This window comes from Salvelinus namaycush, chromosome 31 (genome assembly GCF_016432855.1).
Source record: "Salvelinus namaycush isolate Seneca chromosome 31, SaNama_1.0, whole genome shotgun sequence".
Lineage (NCBI taxonomy): Eukaryota > Metazoa > Chordata > Actinopteri > Salmoniformes > Salmonidae > Salvelinus > Salvelinus namaycush.
Genome location: NC_052337.1, coordinates 37,804,278 through 37,821,739, shown reverse-complemented (window position 1 = coordinate 37,821,739; position 17,462 = coordinate 37,804,278). Strand labels below are relative to the sequence as shown.

The following is a 17,462-nucleotide window of genomic DNA, read 5'->3' as shown; positions in this document are numbered from 1 at the left end:
ACCTGCGGCAGTACCTGACCTCTGTGAGAGGCTCAGTGGACGAGGTCTCCTGCTGTGTGGATGCAGTGCTGAATGAGATAGGGGAGCTCTACTCCTCTGGAGCCTCAGCACCAGGACCCCAGACCCCTCAGAGGCTTAGCGTCAGACGTGGCAGCCTGGGCAGTCAGAATGTCGTCACAGCCTTCCACAGGAGGGCCACCAGTCCTTTACTGGAGTGCCGGCAGGGGTCTTGGGACAAAGACCCAGTGATGATGGTGCCACCCCAGGGGTCACCTAAAACATGGAGAGAAAGGTTAGCTCCTTGCCAACCCGAACAAGCCGACCAGGAGAATTCCGACCACAGCTCAGACGTGCCCTCTTCACGACCAGGGCCCAGTCAAGCAAGCCTCTCCTACCTGGAGCAAGGGTATGCCCATGACTGCCCCAGCACCAGCTCCCTGTCGTCAGGCCACAGCTCCAACACTCTGGACCGGGATGCCAGGTACCGCTCAGTTAAGGCCAGGCTATGGCAGAGTGGCTGGGCCTCGGCAGGCATGCAACACAGTGTGAGCGGAGATGGGGGGTGGAGCGAGGAGAACGGCTGGAGCGAAGAAGACATCTACTCCTGTCAGAACAGTGGGGAGGAGGTGGAGGACCACGGTGCAGGGCTAGGTGGCTGGGACAGGTACACCACAGGAGAGACCAGCAGCACCACAGGCCAGTCCTCCCACAGCAGCTCAGAGCACCTGTCCCTGCTTTTCGGTATCCACAAGAACTCCCCCTCCAACTCATCCAGTGTGGTGGACTGGCGGCACCCCAGGCAGCAGGGCAGCAATGGACACCTAGTGTGTGACTGTTCAGCCAACTGCCCATACTCTCGGAGCTCCGGCTACCACACAGTGGACGCCTATGCTGATGTGGGGAGCTGTGGGCCGTCCAGGAGCATGAGTCGCTCCACTGTGCTGCTCACAGACTGTGATGATGGCTTCCTGGAGCTGCACTCCCCCTGTGACCGCTATATGTCCTCCGTTGACACCCTGGATGTGGGATCCGTTGAGAGTCTGGACAGGGAGTGGACTGAACAGTCTGTCCCAAGAGACGATGCAGGGGAGTGGGGGTCGGGGGACCTGCCTAGTCCTGAGCCTGAGAACACCCAGCTCCTCAATGTGGGATTTGATGTGAAAAGCATTGGGAAGGCTGTGCTCACCTTTAGGTCTGCTCTGAAAGGGGCTCTGAGGAAGCTGGAGGGTTCGAGCCCGGAGCCTGGCTTCGATGACAGTGAGTCAGAAGCAGCTCCCTCTCCTGTCAGACCCTGCTCCCCTGAACCCCCGGAGGGAGAGATCACTATGCCAACTGATCACATTCGCTCTGCGTCTCCACTGGAAGAATATAGCGAGGCCTCAATCTATGTGGACTGCAGCCCAGCCCAAGAGAACCTGCCTTGCTCCCTACAAGCATCCCCAAATGAAAGGACTCACTCCCCCTGCACCCCTACCGAGTATCACTCCATGGAGCATTTAGAGAGCCAAGGAGAGTATCAGACTGATGGAGAACTGTCCAACCCAGAGCTGACACCAGACCACAGTTCTCCAGGAAGGGCTGGGGAGAGTTCAGCAGATTTTAACATCAGCCCAGAGGGGATAGGGTTAAGTCCAACAGGGTTAAGTCCAATAGGAGAAGACCACGATGGAGCTGATCAGGATGAGTTTATAGAACCGGATGTTGTTAGCCCTAAGAAGGAACGCCTTGCTAATCTGCAGCGCATCCTGAAAGAAAAAAGACAGAGACGTAAACTTTCCAAAACTTCCCAAGGATCCCAGTCCACGTTCTCTGAGGAGGAGTTCAATCCAGGTAGATCCCCTTTCGTGTGCTACATTATTTGCAAGTACAGCAAAAAAAACAAGTAATCTAACACTCATATTCCCTGTGTACCTAAACTCTGACTGCTTTAGATGGAAATGACACATTTAGCCCATGATTTATAACTATTAATGTAGCAGTATAAGATATGATTGATCCTGACACCTTGGATTAAAAATTGTCACTATTGATTGCTAGTGTAGTTGACCTGGTTATTTATGATCTTCTTAGCTATTGATATCCATGAACCCTAATGTTGTCTTTTTTGATGGATGTTCTACCTTCCAGATGGCTGCAGAGAAGATGACCAGGTTACTCATGAATTTCAAATGAGCTCCCTTTTCAGTTATGTTTTGTTGTTTTTCATTTACACAGATATATTTTGAGTTTTTGTGCGACTGTTGCTTTGCCGTTGGGTGTTTTTATATCGTATGCACGGAGCCAAGCATGGTCCCTTTTTTGTTTGTCATACCTTGAACTGAGGTGTTTAACTCTTTGCTTGTGATTTATTTTTGAGGTTTGCTCCTAGTGAATGCATTTTCAAATGGATATAGAATTATGTTTTGATCGAATTAAAAGCACCTATTATTTCTGTAAACCTGAATAGAGTAAAATAATGATGTTCTTGGCAGGATCAGACCAATAGAAAACACTGTGGTGAAGTTGTTTTTGAGAAGCCATATTCTCGGCACAGTCTTCAGTGTTTACATACAACAGCCGATCCTGCCTGGTTCCCTCAGAACTGTTTCAAACGCTGTCAGAACCTCCTAGTACTGGGAGAGGAGAGCCCCAGAGGGGTCCAGCTACCGAACTGTAGCCCCATTAATCTGAGTGGAAGAGGAGCACTGGCACTGATGAAACACTTCACCTCGGAGGAAGAGAGAATAAACATGTTTAGTTATTGTAAAACTCCAAAATAATTATCCAATGTACTTCCCCCCCCAATGTTCTCCCTGTTGTACTCTGAACTGCGCAACAAAAACAAGTTGTGCCTTGCTTTATCTGCATCTGTACATTGTAGTGATGTGGGACAGCAAACTGCTCATTGTGTTCTTCATCTCCTTCCCACATCTGATTTGACATGCAACCCCCCCCCTCTTGCTATTGAGAAACACATATATACGTATACCGGTCAAAAGTTTTAGAACACCTACTCATTCAAGGGTTTTTCTTTATTTTTACTATTTTCTACATTGTAGAATTATAGTGAAGACATAAACTATGAAATAACACAAATGGAATCATGTAGTAACCAAAAAAAGTGTTAATCAAATCAAAATATATTTACTATTTGAGATTCTTTAAAGTAGCCACACTCTTGGCACTCCCTCAACCAGCTTCACATGCTTTTCCAACAGTCTTGAAGGTGTTCTCACATACGCTGAGCACTTGTTGGCTGCTTTTCCTTCACTCTGTGGTCCAAACCGTCTCAATTGGGTTGAGGTCAGGTGATTGTGGGGGCCATGTCATCTGATGCAGCACTCCATCACTTTCCTTCTTGGTCAAATAGCCCTTACACAACCTGGAGGTGTGTTGGGTCATTGTCCCGTTGAAAAACAAATGATAGTCCCAATAAGCGCAAATCAGATGGGATGGCGTATCGCTGCAGAATGCTGTGGTAGCCATGCTGGTTAAGTGTGCCTTGAATTCTAAATAAATCACTGACAGTGTCACCAGCAAAGCACCTCCTCCTTCATGCTTCACGGTGGGAACCACACATGCAGAGATTATCCGTTCACATACTCTGCGTCTCACAAAGACACGTCAGTTGGAACCAAAAATCTCAAATTTGGAATCCTCAGACCAATGGACAGATTTCCACCGGTCTAATGTCCATTGCCCGTGTTTCTTGGCCAAGCAAGTCGCTTCTTATTATTGGTGCCCTTTAGTGGTTTCTTTGCAGTAATTCAACCATAAAGGCCAGATTCACGCACTCTCTTCTGAACAGTTGATGTTGAGATGTCTGTTACTTGAACTCTGAAGCATTTATTTGGGCAGCAACCTTAGGTGCAGTTAACTCTAATGAATTTATCCTCTGCAGCAGAGGTAACTCTGTCTTCCTTTCCTGTGGCGGTCCTCATGAGATCCAGTTTCATCATAGCGCTTGATGGTTTTTGCTACTGCACTTGAAGAAACTTTCAAAGTTCTTAATTTTCCGGTTTGACTGACCTTCATGTCTTAAAGTAATGATGGACTGTCATTTCTCTCTGCGTATTTGAGCTTTTCTTGTGTATACAACCACTACCTTGTCACAACATAACTAATTTGCTCTAACGCATTAAGAAGGAAAGAAATTCCACAAATTAGCTTTTAACAAGGCACACCTGTTAATTGAAATGCATTCCAGGTGACTACCTCATGATGCTGGTTGAGAGAATGCCAAGAGTGTGCAAAGCTGTCATCAATGCAAAGGGTGGCAACTTTGATGGATCTCAAATATAAAATATATTTTGATATGTTTAACACTTTTTTTTTTTGGGTTACTACATGATGCCATATGTGTTATTTCATAGTTTTCATGTCTTCACTATTATTCTACAATGTAGAGAATAGTAAAAATAAAGAAAAACCCTTGAATGACTAGGTGTGTCAACTTTTGACCGGTACTGTATATATAAACAATGATCATTTTGGTTGTTGAATTTGATCTATTTTAGGCTTTTCAGTTTGGCAACAATCATTGGATGCCATGTATGGATCAAATGTAATCCTCTCCTTGTCTCGAGACATTACTGTTGTTCTGAAAGCGTTTTGTTCTGCATGTACCATCCAAGAGGTAAAACTCAACCTGCTCTGTGTCTTTCCATTCTCTCTAACCTCTGTGTACCTTTTTAACATATAAGATTAAGCATATTACTGTGATCTAATTACTGAATCTGAAAAACGAATGTGTGTTAAATCCTGCAGGGACGAGATGATGGACCCAACTCCAGACAAGCTTGGATCAAACCAGGGTAAATCATGATGACGCCCAAATCCTTTCTGTCAATGTTGATTTATATTTCGCATGCCTTTTTAATGTGCTGGAAAAGCTGATGCATGTGTTTCTGTGTATCATTCTGTTCCGTGTCCACAGCGGTGGAAGTGGTTTGTTTGGGATTGACAGCATGCCAGACCTTCGTAAGAGGAAGCCTATACCTCTGGTCAGCGACGTGGTAAGTGTTGCTTCCCATCCGTCTCAATGCTTCAAATCACACTTTCTGTCCTGTCTGTCAGTACATGTTTTTCTATCCTGTAATACCAGAACAAGAGAAGCATCTTGATAATTAAGGATTCAATTGATAATTTCAGCATTTGCTTGAAAAAAAGGGATATCATCATAAGGAATCACAGAGCTATCACCCAGTGAGACACATGTGAAACCAGTGTTACATTCTCTCTAATTATCCCCCACAACTCTCTTGAATGCAATCACTCTCCTTGGTCAGGCTATGGTAAGTGGAAAAAACACAATTGCTCCTTTCCTTTTGTAGTCAGAAAAAAAAAATGATTATACTGTATATCAAGTAGGACAAGAGATTGTACACCCCATGTAGCTGTTCTGCAAATAATGTGCAACAGGGGTTTCATGCTGCACCTTAGTAACCAAATGTCACCGTGCAACTGCACTGTAGTGTTCCTACTTGATATAATCATTTAAAACAATATTCCCTTCCTCGTATTCTACCTCTCCCCTTAATTCATTCATATGATAGATTGATTTGTTCTGTTGGGTTTTATTCTCCACCCTTACATGCTGAGCCATGTACAGACCATCACTACCGGGGTTTTAACTGAATCCTCCATTGGTAACACACACACAAACCTGTGTCTTGACTGGTCAGTGATGGTTTAGTTCCTCCCATATTGTCACCTTACATGACCTGTGTTGTAACAATCCTTACATTAGTTCCTTCCTTCACCCGGTCTGGTGTTAAAACTCTGGGCCTTGTACTACTCACTTGGGTAGTACACTCACTGGGTAAAGGTTCACAGAACACTTACAATACTCCACCAATCTTTGTGATCACTGTTTGGGTTTAGTTATGTTAACATGGCAACTAACAAGATTTTCCCGTCGTCCACAGTCACTGGTCCAGGCCAGAAAGGCTGGAATCACCTCTTCCATGGCCGCGCGCTCCTCCGTCAAAGATGAGGAGCTGGTGAGTACATCATGGGATGCATATTACTCTACTGAAGTAATCAAGACTCTGTTCAAAACTCACCAGAGAGGACCAATTTCATAGGAAAAAGTAATATCTCAGTATCCTCTCTCCTCCCCCTCTGTAGAAGAACCACGTTTATAAGAAGACTCTACAGGCTCTGATCTACCCCATCTCCTGCACCACGCCCCATAACTTTGAGGTGTGGACGGCAACCACGCCCACCTACTGCTACGAGTGCGAGGGGCTGCTGTGGGGCATCGCCCGCCAGGGCATGAGGTGCTCCGAGTGCGGGGTTAAGTGTCACGAGAAGTGCCAGGAACTGCTGAATGCTGACTGCCTGCAGCGTAAGTACTGCACAGCTGAAGCTAGACAGAGGAAGTATGTTTAGGATCCTTTTGCGACAACACAGCCGTATTGCTAAATTGAGCTATCTGATGCATTCAAAAGCCAGTCACACGATTGACAGTGTATGAGACATGGATATGTATTTTGCAATAGATTTGTGTTTTATCATTTCTCTGATTGGCTGGGTTGACACATTTCCAGACTTTGTCTACCGAGTTGGTGGCTCGAACTTTCCTGTTGAATTACTCCTACCTCCTCACCATCCCAGAATACAGCTGTCAGTGATATGTAAAGTACAGTGGAATTATATGGTGTGCTCCGTTGGTTATGATTGATGTTGCACTAAAGACAAAATTATACATCCAACTGCTTTCAGTCATTCTGATGACTCGGATGGTCAAATAAATAGCTTTTAACAACTGGGTAGATATATTCAAATATTTACATCACAACCTTCACATATGGTGCCAAAAAGAGACTCCTATTCCATGTACTGTAATTGGGTGGTTTCTGATGTTCTAGGTGCTGCGGAGAAGAGCTCCAAACATGGGGCTGAGGATCGTACCCAGAACATCATCATGGCCATGAAGGACCGCATGAAGATCAGGGAGAGGAACAAGCCGGAAATCTTTGACGTGATCCGGGATGTCTTTGTCGTCAGCAAGGCGATCCACGCTCAGCAGATGAAGACCATCAAACAGAGTGTACTGGACGGAACCTCCAAGTGGTCGGCCAAGATCACCATCACAGGTACACCGACACAGGGAGTAATGGTATTGCACCAGTGGTCACGTTCTATGAACTGTTCTATTGTATTATAACTAGTCTTCTCTCCCCATCTGACTTTGTCCATGTCTCTTTATTGATTTCGAATGACTCTGTGTCATTCTGTCTGTCCACCTGTGGTATGTTTCCCTGTCTCACTGTTCATATGTCTGTCTGCAGTGCTGTGTGCCCAGGGACTGCAGGCCAAAGACAAGACGGGTTCCAGCGACCCCTATGTCACGGTCCAGGTGGGCAAGACCAAGAAGAGGACCAAAACCATCTACGGCAACCTCAACCCTGTCTGGGAGGAGAAGTTCCACTTGTGAGTCTGACTTGGCCCTGCACATGTAGTCAGTAGTATTATCCTGCGAGAGCGCGTGTTCCTCTAATGTGTAAGCAGGCCAAGACTTCAAGCCTCAGGCAGTCTAGGTTTCCTCACCCAAAGGAAGTATGTGGTCATGTTTAACCCACTTCCAAAATATCACATGCCATCCGGAGCCGTTTGACAATGGGAGACACTCATTTATTCAGGGTAGTGGTGCACACACGTGTAATTAACTCTTCCCCTTATATTACATCAGGCCACACCTAGTTCTTCTACCTTAGAATGAGCTGCAATATTAGCATCCACGCAATGTAATTACCATGGATATCTGTTCTTGGTATGAAATCTTCACATTAACGCTACCTTACTCATTTTTTTCCCCCAGCGAGTGTCATAACTCGTCGGACCGCATCAAGGTGCGTGTATGGGACGAGGACGATGACATCAAATCCCGGGTGAAGCAGCGTCTGAAGAGAGAGTCCGACGACTTCCTGGGTCAGAGCATCATCGAGGTCCGCACGCTCAGTGGAGAGATGGACGTCTGGTATAACCTGGGTACGTCCTCGCTATCCTGCAGTATAATGTCGACTATGTGAGACGAAGGTGGCTGCCTGTGTTCGAGACACATCGTTATTATGTTAAGTTGAATGTACAGATAAGTCAAAGGGATCAGAATGGTAAGAATGACTGTGTCAAAGGGGGACATTCCACTGCATCGCAGCCCTGAGAAATAGTAGTGGGTTCACACAGGGCCTGTTTTGGAGTTGTTGATTCTATGTTAATCTAATGTTCATGTGTTCTCTGGAGTGAAGCCATGAAACTGTCCATACCAGGCCAACTCTGAGCCGTTGGAAAGTGTCCAGTGTACAGGGCCCTCTCCCTTTCACAGCCTCTCAGTCCTCACATGCCCCTGTGCTCCCTCATTGTGTCCAAGAGGCTCTATTTTTAGTGTGTGTACGCGGGTCTCAACGTAGAAGTGCTTTTATTCAGCCGCCGCTTTGAGGGAATATTCCCTTCTGATCTGAAGGGGTTGGTGTGAGAATCAAACCGTTTCAGATGATCAAAAGGGTGAAGGTTGTTTGTTTTGTTCATGCTTCTTTTTTCCTGGAATCCTCCGTTTTCCACATGTACTGCTCAAATCCCTATCACTCATACATCTACTCTTCTAAGTTATGCCAAAGGCATATTCTGTTAGCTTCCTCATTGCATCCGCCAATACCCTCCTTTTCCTTTTTGAATTATACTCTATCATTATTTTACTCTATAGGAGGGCTGAAATCAACCCTTTCAACTAACAGATTGTTAGTTGCTACACAGTGCTTTGTCTTAATGGACTGTCTGTCCCAGGGTTAGTTAATGATGGGTAGAAAGTCTAAGAAAAAAAACATTGAATCAAAATGTATTTGTTACATACACAGTTTACAGCAGGCATATGCAGTGAAATCCTTGTGCTGTCTCCCGCAACACCCAAGACCTCTTACTGTAACACAGTGGGTTAGTTAGCACCCTAGTCTATCTGCATCTCATATGTCACCAGCTCTGTTCTACATCTTAGCCCTCTTCTGTAGTCCAGTCTGTGTTGTGCTTGTACCTCATTACCCACGTCTCCCTTGGCCAGCAATACCATTTTTCTTGCCCAATTGCACAGGCGAGTAGTGGCCCTAAGGCTCCTACTTGCCCTGGATGAAAACATTGGCTGTCACCACCATGGTCTTTGCTTTCCCCTGGGCTAACTCTCACTTGTGCTTCCTCTACTGCCCCTTTATGTCTTCCTTTGTCCACATGGCTTCTTTCTTTCTCTGTTTTCTATCTTTTACACTGTCCCTTTTGGAATGGGCTGGTTAGGGACTCAGGAGGGTGGGGTGTTAAACAAGCTCTTCAATGTTCTTCTAGCTTTAAACACTTTCCAAAAGTGAATTGTTTTATCGCCCTTGGCTTTCCTTTTTCTTCCTCCTATTAATGATAGTCAACCTTTTTAGGGATGCCTCACTGTCTGTCATGGACTTCCTATCCCTGCAGATGAGAAACACCATGAGTTACTGATGTGGTGTGTTTGTTTGCGTGCATGGGTATGTGATTAACTGTGCCATTCTAAAGCTGCAGGCCTCTTTCTTTGCCTGTTTAATCATGACTTTTTGAAAACGACTCCACCATGATACTGAAAAGGCCTTCAAAGGAACAGCACTTCTTGAATGTTAAAGTGGTTGCGCAGTGTGTTAGCCCTATGACAAGGGGAAACGTCTGTACACTTTCCTTAGACTGTGAAATATACATTTAGCTGATGTTACTCATTGACTGTGTTCGATACAACACTAAAAGAGATGTGAAATCATAAGCAAAGCCACTCTCTCTCTTTCACCTCCTTCATCCTCTTAGGGGAGATCTCCTCCTTGATTAATATGTAGCACACTCCAGTCGTATCGCGACTGCTTAGACGACACGTACGAATTGACCTGATAATGTGGCTGTCAGGGGAAATAGCCGGGGGTGAGCTGCCGAACACGCCACTTCCAGAATAAGACCAGCTGAAGTGTCCTCAGCCGGAAGAACAAGGACAAATCCATACAACCCTGAGCCCTTGTTCTCAGTACAAACTGTAGTAATGCTAGTAGTATAGCACCCACTGAATGGCCTTGTAGCGGCGCCACTGTAGACCCATTGATAGTAATAGTCTGTAATTGCCATTTGATTAGCAGACCTGGTTAGTGTGACAGATCTAGATTATAGTAATTGACTCACTGACTTGTGTGTGTGTCTATTGTTACAGAGAAGAGGACCGACAAGTCAGCCGTGTCTGGCGCTATCCGTCTCCACATAAGTGTGGAGATCAAGGGAGAGGAGAAAGTGGCTCCCTATCACATCCAGTACACCTGTCTACACGAGGTACACCACTCAGTACACTTCTCTGTTCGTAAGATTACTGCAGACACCATCAGTGAAACTAGTCCTAAACCAGCTCTGAAACACAGCTACTTGTGGGTCTCTGTATCACACGGACATTGTGGCTGTCTGCCTTCCAGAACCTCTTCCACCACTCAACGGACGTTCTGGGCCAGGGGGTGGTGAGGATCCCAGATGCCAAAGGAGACGATGCCTGGAAGGTGTACTTTGACGAGGTGGCCCAGGAGATAGTGGACGAGTTTGCCATGCGATACGGGATCGAGTCAATCTACCAGGCAATGACGTGAGTCAGAGGAACCTGATGACATACTCTAACTTTCTCTCGCTCTGTTCAATCTCTCTCTTGTTCGCTCTCTTGTTCCCTCTTTTGTTTGCTCTCTCTTTCTCTTGTTCTCTCGTTGTGTTTCTTCTCTTTCTCTCGTTCTGTTCTCTTGTTCCCTCTTTCTTCTCTCGTTCTGTTTCTTCTCACTCTTGTTCTCTCACTCTCTCGTCTCTTATCTGTTATTTATCTTATCTCTCTCTTGTGCTCTCTCTGTCTCACTCTCTGTCCTTCTCCCCCTCTCCTCCCCCTTTTCTCTAATATGAAATAGCCATTTGGTGCTGTTGTCATTTCCTGGTGGCCCCAAATGAAGGAAAGTCAATTATAAATGGTCTGAGAATGGCTCTGTCTCCATGAGGTGCCATTTTCCGTACAGATGCCTGTTAACCGGCTCCATCATTTACACAAAGCACACTCGGGTGGCCATCCCTCAGACGGAATGGGGCAGGGGCCTGATGGGAGAAATGAGACAGCCGTTCCACGTAGTGAGGGATCATTGGGTGAAAACCTGACCCCAGAGAGAGTGCTAGCTAGCTAAACATAGGCCTGCTCTTGTGCAGTGTGTTGTAAATCCTATTACGTCCCTGAAATCCACTGCTACTGTATATTATTTTGCCCCATAATGAAAGATGTCTGTGTGCTATAAATTGGGTATAATTAAATAAACATGTTCTTAGAATTTCGACCTGAACATTACATTGCGATAATTATGGTATGTGAACAAGAGACATAATGAAACTTGAAAATAGTAGAATCAACCAACATTGAGCTGCTGTCTCTGAGCCCTCCCTGACAGTGCCCTCTCCTGGTGTGTTTAGGCACTTCGCCTGCCTGTCCTCTAAGTACATGTGTCCTGGCGTTCCGGCGGTGATGAGCACCCTGCTGGCCAACATCAATGCCTTCTACGCCCACACCACCGCCTCCACCAACGTCTCCGCCTCTGACCGCTTCGCCGCCTCCAACTTCGGGGTTCGTATGGCCCCATACCCATTTCTCTCCCAACCCTAATAACATCATCTACCTTGTAATTGTCATATACCACAGGTTGTTTTTCTCTGGATGATTTTCATCTTAGTTCTCTCTTCCCTCCAACAGAAAGAGCGCTTTGTCAAGCTCTTGGATCAACTCCACAACTCCTTGCGCATTGACCTCTCCACATATAGGGTAAGTTGAGAAGTTTTAACATTGACCTCTCCACATATAGGGTAAGTTGAGAAGTTTTAACATTGACCTCTAAATATGCACCTTCCCCTTTTATCTCTGTTTTTCTCATGGAATGGTCCCCAATTATTCTCCCTCAGAACAACTTCCCTGCCAGCAGTAAGGATCGTCTCCAGGACCTGAAGTCCACTGTGGACCTACTGACCAGCATCACCTTCTTCAGGATGAAGGTATAGGCCAAGGGCTAGGCTACAAAGACTCTCTGTGAAGAAACCTTTTCTCTACTCCTGCCTTTGATGTGTTTAGTCTTTCTTACTCTCAATGAGTACTGGTGCTATGACAGTAAATCATCACGACATAATATCACTCTTTATTGTGCTGTGTAAAGAGTTCTCTCTCTCTCTAACGCTCATCATCTCCCTCTGATGTTCAGGTCCAGGAACTGCAGAGTCCCCCTAGAGCCAGTCAGGTGGTGAGGGACTGTGTTAAGGCCTGCCTCAACTCCACCTACGACTACATCTTCAACAACTGCCAGGAGCTGTACAGCCGCCAGTACCAGCTGCTGGACACAGTGAGTCACACAGTCGATCTCAGTTCTACTCACTGCCATTTACACACATTTACACTAACAGAATTAATGCAGGTTATTCATATTCTACCCAGAGTGGTTGAAAATGCACTTTGGTGATGACATTTCACTTCATTATGTTAGAAAATACATTTTACCAAGGCAAGTATAATTTTTCATGTTCTGAATCACAGTGGGGTCTTTCTCTACCATACCATTAACATGATATCAGAAAGTCAGATGTCATAACCTAATACGTCCCATAATAAGCAACAAGCTCAGTTGAGAGTGGTGCAGCTTTATCGCCGACACTTTTGAGGAATTTACTTTTTGTCTTCCAAGTTGTTACTGAGTGTCGCAAATATCAAAATTAGCATGACATTGAGCTGAATTAAATGCAAAAGGCTTTGAAAATAAATAAAAAGCTTGTAGTACCCTCAGTGCTCTGACATTTCACAGAAATCCGCTTGTTTTTGTGAAGTCTTTTGGGAAAAGAACAGGAACTTCGCATGAATATGAACAGCGTATATTAAAATACTATGTCATGTCTCAAAATCAGTATTTATCTTACCTCTATTGTTTTATGTCCTCCGGATTCGAGAAGAAAGATGGCGAGTTCAACAGTGTCAGTTAATCTTAAATCTTGCACAGTATCCCCCCTAGCTGACGTGCTGTTTTCCTGATTTATGACCACTTTTTTTCCTGTGGTCTCCATTCATTTTGTCACCCTAATCTTAACCATCCTACAAGGGTAAAAACGCCATTTATGTTTGAACGGATTATGATAGAGACATAAAGTTTGGATCATTGGTTTTCTTAAAGGAGTATCTATACAATTAACATGTCATTTTGCCCGTTGGTCAAAATGTGTTTTTGATTCAACACCCTTTTCATATGAATATGTCAAGGGATATCACTTTAATCCAGCAGTGTTACATTCAGTGTTTTGTCTGACTGGGAGTGTGGTTTTGTTCTGGTCCAGCATAAAGAGGATCTTCCCCTGGAGGAGCAGGGCCCCAGCATCAAGAACCTGGACTTCTGGCCCAAACTGATCACCCTTATAGTCTCCATCATAGAGGAGGACAGGAACTCCTACACACCCGTGCTCAACCAGTTAGTATCCACACACACTAATAATTTATGTACTCCTGTAAAATTTCCAGTATGTAATGATACTCTCTACCATCTCTCCTCCAGATTCCCTCAGGAGCTGAATGTGGGGAAGGTGTGTGCTGAGGTCATGTGGGCGCTGTTCTCCCAGGACATGAAGTATGCTATGGAGGGTGAGTCACCACGGATGACCGATCAGGAGCCGAGCAGACACGTGTCCAATCTGCGTCAATTTGGGGTCAAGCTCCTCAACCACTAATACCATATTCCCAGTCTTAATGGCCCTAACTGGCCTTTTGTCTGAGTGTGTTTGTGTGCATCGTGGCTATATGGCGAAAGAATGAGCCCCAGAGTATACAGTTGAAGTCGGAAGTTTACATACACTTAGGTTGGAGTCATTAACTTGTTTTTCAACCACTCCTCATTCTTGTTAACAAACTATAGTTTTGGCAAGTTGGTTAGGACATCTACTTTGTGCATGACACAAGTAATTTTTCCAACAATTATTCACAGACAGATTATTTCACTTATAATTCACTGTATCACAATTCCAGTGGGTCAGAAGTTTATATACACTAAGTTGACTGTGCCTTTAAACAGCTTGGAAAATTCCAGAAAATTATGTTATGACTTTAGAAGCTTCTGATAGGCTAATTGACATCATTAGAGTCAATTGGAGGTGTACCTGTGGATGTATTTCAAGGCCTACCTTCAAACTCAGTGCCTCTTTGCTTGACATCATGGGAAAATCAAAAGAAATCAGCCAAGACCGCAGAATAAAATGGTATACCTCCCCAAATCTGGTTCATCCTTGGGAGAAATTTCCAAAAGCGGAAGGTACCACATTCATCTGTACAAACAATAGTACGCAAGTATGAACACCATGGGACCACGCAGCCGTCATACCGCTCAGGAAGGAGACGCGTTCTGTCTCCTAGAGATGAATGTACTTTGGTGCGAAAAGTGAAAATCAATCCCAGAACAACAGCAAAGGACCTTGTGAAGATGCTGGCGGAAACAGGTACAAAAGTATCTATATCCACAGTAAAACGAGTCCTTTATCGACAGGCCGCTCAGCAAGGAAGAAGTCACTGCTCCAAAACCGCCATAAAAATCCAGACTACGGTGTGCAACTGCACATGGGGACAAAGCTCGCACTTTTTGGAGAAATGTCCTCTGGTCTGATGAAACAAAAATGGAACTGTTTGGCAGGGGGAGGCTTGCAACCCGAAGAACACCATCCCAACCGTGAAGCACGGGGGTGGCAGCATCATGTTGTGGGGGTGCTTTGCTGCAGGTGGGACTGGTGCACTTCACAAAATAGATGGCATCACGAGGAAGGAAAATGATGAGGATATATTGAAGCAACATCTCAAGACATCAGTCAGGAAGTTAAAGCTTGGTCACAAATGGATCTTCCAAATGGACAATGACCACAAGCATACTTCCAAAGTTGTGGCAGAATGGCTTAAGGACAACAAAGTCAAGGTATTGGAGTGGCCATCACAAAGCCCTGACCTCAATCCTATAGATAATTTGTGGGCAGAACTGAAAAAGTGTGTAAGAGGAAGGAGACATACAAACCTGACTAAGTTACACCAGCTCTGTCAGGAGGAATGGGCCAAAATTCACCCAACTTATTGTGGGAGCTTGTGGAAGGCTACCCGAATCTTTTGACCCAAGTTAAACAATTTAAAGGCAATTATACCAAATACTATATGAGTGTATGTAAACTTCTGACCCACTGGTAATGTGATGAAAGAAATAAAAGCTGAAGTAAATCATTCTCTCTACTATTATTCTGACATTTCACATTCTTAAAATAAAGTGGTGATCCTAACTGATCTAAGACAGAGCATTTTTACTGGGATTAAATGTCAGGAATTGTGAAAAACTGAGTTTAAATGTATTTGGCTAAGGTGTATGTAAACTTCCGACTTCAACTGTACCTGTGGAGTGTACTAAGTAACAGTAGAAGGAAAAGGAAATCTCCCCAGTCTGTCTTCTCCACCCCCTGTCTGTGGCTCCGTCTCTGTCTCAGCATTGTGTGTGTCTTCTACCATGTCTTTCTTTCAGTAATGGATAACGTTGATCATTACCAGTGGCTTCAGGGTAAGACTGCATACTGTACTGTAAATGATAAGAGACCCTCTTCTTATGCTATTCTACAAGATGTGCCAGTATTCTGTTAGCCGTTAGATATTTCAGCAATGTCGTCCGAGGGGGTGTGGTATGCTATATGGCCAATATACCACAGCTAAGGGCTGTTCTTAGGTACTGTTCTGGACACAGCCCTTAGCTGTGGTATATTGGCCATATACAACAAACCCCCAAGGTGCCTTATTGCTATTATAAACTGGTTACCAACTTAATTAGAGCAGTAAAAGAAAACGTGTTGTCATACCCCTGGTGTACGGTCTGATATACTACGGCTGTCAGCCGATCAGCTATCAGGGCTGGAACCACCCAGTTTATAAAATGTATTTTAGTGTTGAATATCATTTTATTTCTACCAGAGCACTACTGTGTGAATCTGGCCAAAAGTTGACAGAATTTACGATGGCAAGCCATTTGCATTCATCAGTTGTGTATGGCTCGTCTCCATTCCATCCTCCTCTCCACTTCTATCTTGATCTATTTCTTTCTATTGTGTTGCCTTGTTCTTGTCTTTCATTTCGTTCCTTCGGTCCGTGCTCATTTCTCTGTGTTCTAGCCCCATCTGAATTCCACCTTCGTGGGCAGACGTTTTATGCTGGTAAGAGCATCAACTCCACCCCATCACTCCTCTTGTCTTGTTCTCCTCCCAGAACCCCCAACATATAAACATATTTAGATCTGTGTTTCCAGTGAAAACTGTCATTCCCAACAGAGATGCAAAGGTAACCCTATAGGGAAGGCTGTTTCTCTGTGGTCGGACAGTTTCTGACGATGTTTTACTTATTCCGACGATGTTTTACTTATTCCGTCTCTGATTTCATTTCTGAGGATAGAGAATGATGTGCAAGGCGGAGGGCTGAGTGGGATTACTAGGGAGGGAGAAGAATGGGAAGCAAGCTACACTGAAGCTGAGTATGGAGAGAGGGATGATGTGGGATGGCGAGAGAGAGGGGTATCCCAGGGGAGGATGGAGGAGTTCTGGGGATGTGAGATGCAGAGCGAGAGGGCGACAGACGCAGGGAGTATATGTGCTGGGTGTGAAAGCTGCTCATGTCTCCCAGGACCCTATCTATTACCTCCTCTCCCCAGAGGTGGATTGTACATCTCTCTAACTTTCCTCTGTCCTCATGAAACTCCTTTTCACACTCTCCCAATGATAGATGTCTCTCACAGGAGAGTTGAATGGCTGTGTGTGTGTGTGTGTGTGTGTGTGTGTGTGTGTGTGTGTGTGTGTGTGTGTGTGTGTGTGTGTGTGTGTGTGTGTGTGTGTGTGTGTGTGTGTGTGTGTGTGTGTGTGTGTGTGTGTGTGTGTGTGTGTGTGTGTGTGTGTGTGTGTGTGAATCACCGTGCCCAGGGGCACAAGGGGACTGGAGCCGCCCACCACACACTCAGCCTGCAGTAAACCCACTTCAAAGCCCAGTTGAGAGAGGAGAGCCCTCATGTCACCTGGCTGTGGCTGTACAGCCCGCTGGGGGTGGCTGGCTGCTCTTCACTCCTCTACCTCCAAGCTTACTGAATCCTACCTGTTCTGTGCCCTAAATATCCATACTACTCTTACAGTAATATTATGACTCATACATAGGTGCATATTTATGCACACTTGTACACAATGACACACACACACGCACAAAAAGAAACACACCCTCAGAGAGACACACACTCACTCTCTGGTGTGTTTGTCTCCACAGAGCATGAAAAGCACCGGTTGTGTAAGAGTGCCGACTACATGAACCTGCACTTCAAGGTCAAGTGGCTGTACAATGAGTATGTGAAGGACCTGCCAAACTTCAAAGGGGTTGTACCCGACTACCCATCGTGAGTTAACCC

The 17,462-nt window shown here is 45.1% G+C and overlaps 1 protein-coding gene across 1 annotated transcript in view; it reads left to right on the top strand.

The window, feature by feature from the left end:
* Nucleotides 1-4,761: 4,761 nt before the first annotated feature.
* Nucleotides 4,762-17,462, top strand: part of LOC120026177 (protein unc-13 homolog B-like) — a 28,396-nt gene continuing 15,695 nt past the window's right edge. The window contains exons 1-16 of the mRNA XM_038971002.1: nucleotides 4,762-4,793; nucleotides 4,916-4,994; nucleotides 5,907-5,981; nucleotides 6,109-6,328; nucleotides 6,852-7,079; nucleotides 7,275-7,416; nucleotides 7,805-7,974; nucleotides 10,187-10,302; nucleotides 10,440-10,603; nucleotides 11,458-11,608; nucleotides 11,735-11,803; nucleotides 11,941-12,030; nucleotides 12,234-12,371; nucleotides 13,351-13,481; nucleotides 13,566-13,651; nucleotides 17,324-17,450. Coding sequence (XP_038826930.1) covers nucleotides 4,947-4,994; nucleotides 5,907-5,981; nucleotides 6,109-6,328; nucleotides 6,852-7,079; nucleotides 7,275-7,416; nucleotides 7,805-7,974; nucleotides 10,187-10,302; nucleotides 10,440-10,603; nucleotides 11,458-11,608; nucleotides 11,735-11,803; nucleotides 11,941-12,030; nucleotides 12,234-12,371; nucleotides 13,351-13,481; nucleotides 13,566-13,651; nucleotides 17,324-17,450 — 1,955 coding nt within the window. The 5' untranslated portion in view covers nucleotides 4,762-4,793; nucleotides 4,916-4,946. The remainder of the gene's footprint in view (nucleotides 4,794-4,915; nucleotides 4,995-5,906; nucleotides 5,982-6,108; nucleotides 6,329-6,851; nucleotides 7,080-7,274; nucleotides 7,417-7,804; nucleotides 7,975-10,186; nucleotides 10,303-10,439; nucleotides 10,604-11,457; nucleotides 11,609-11,734; nucleotides 11,804-11,940; nucleotides 12,031-12,233; nucleotides 12,372-13,350; nucleotides 13,482-13,565; nucleotides 13,652-17,323; nucleotides 17,451-17,462) is intronic.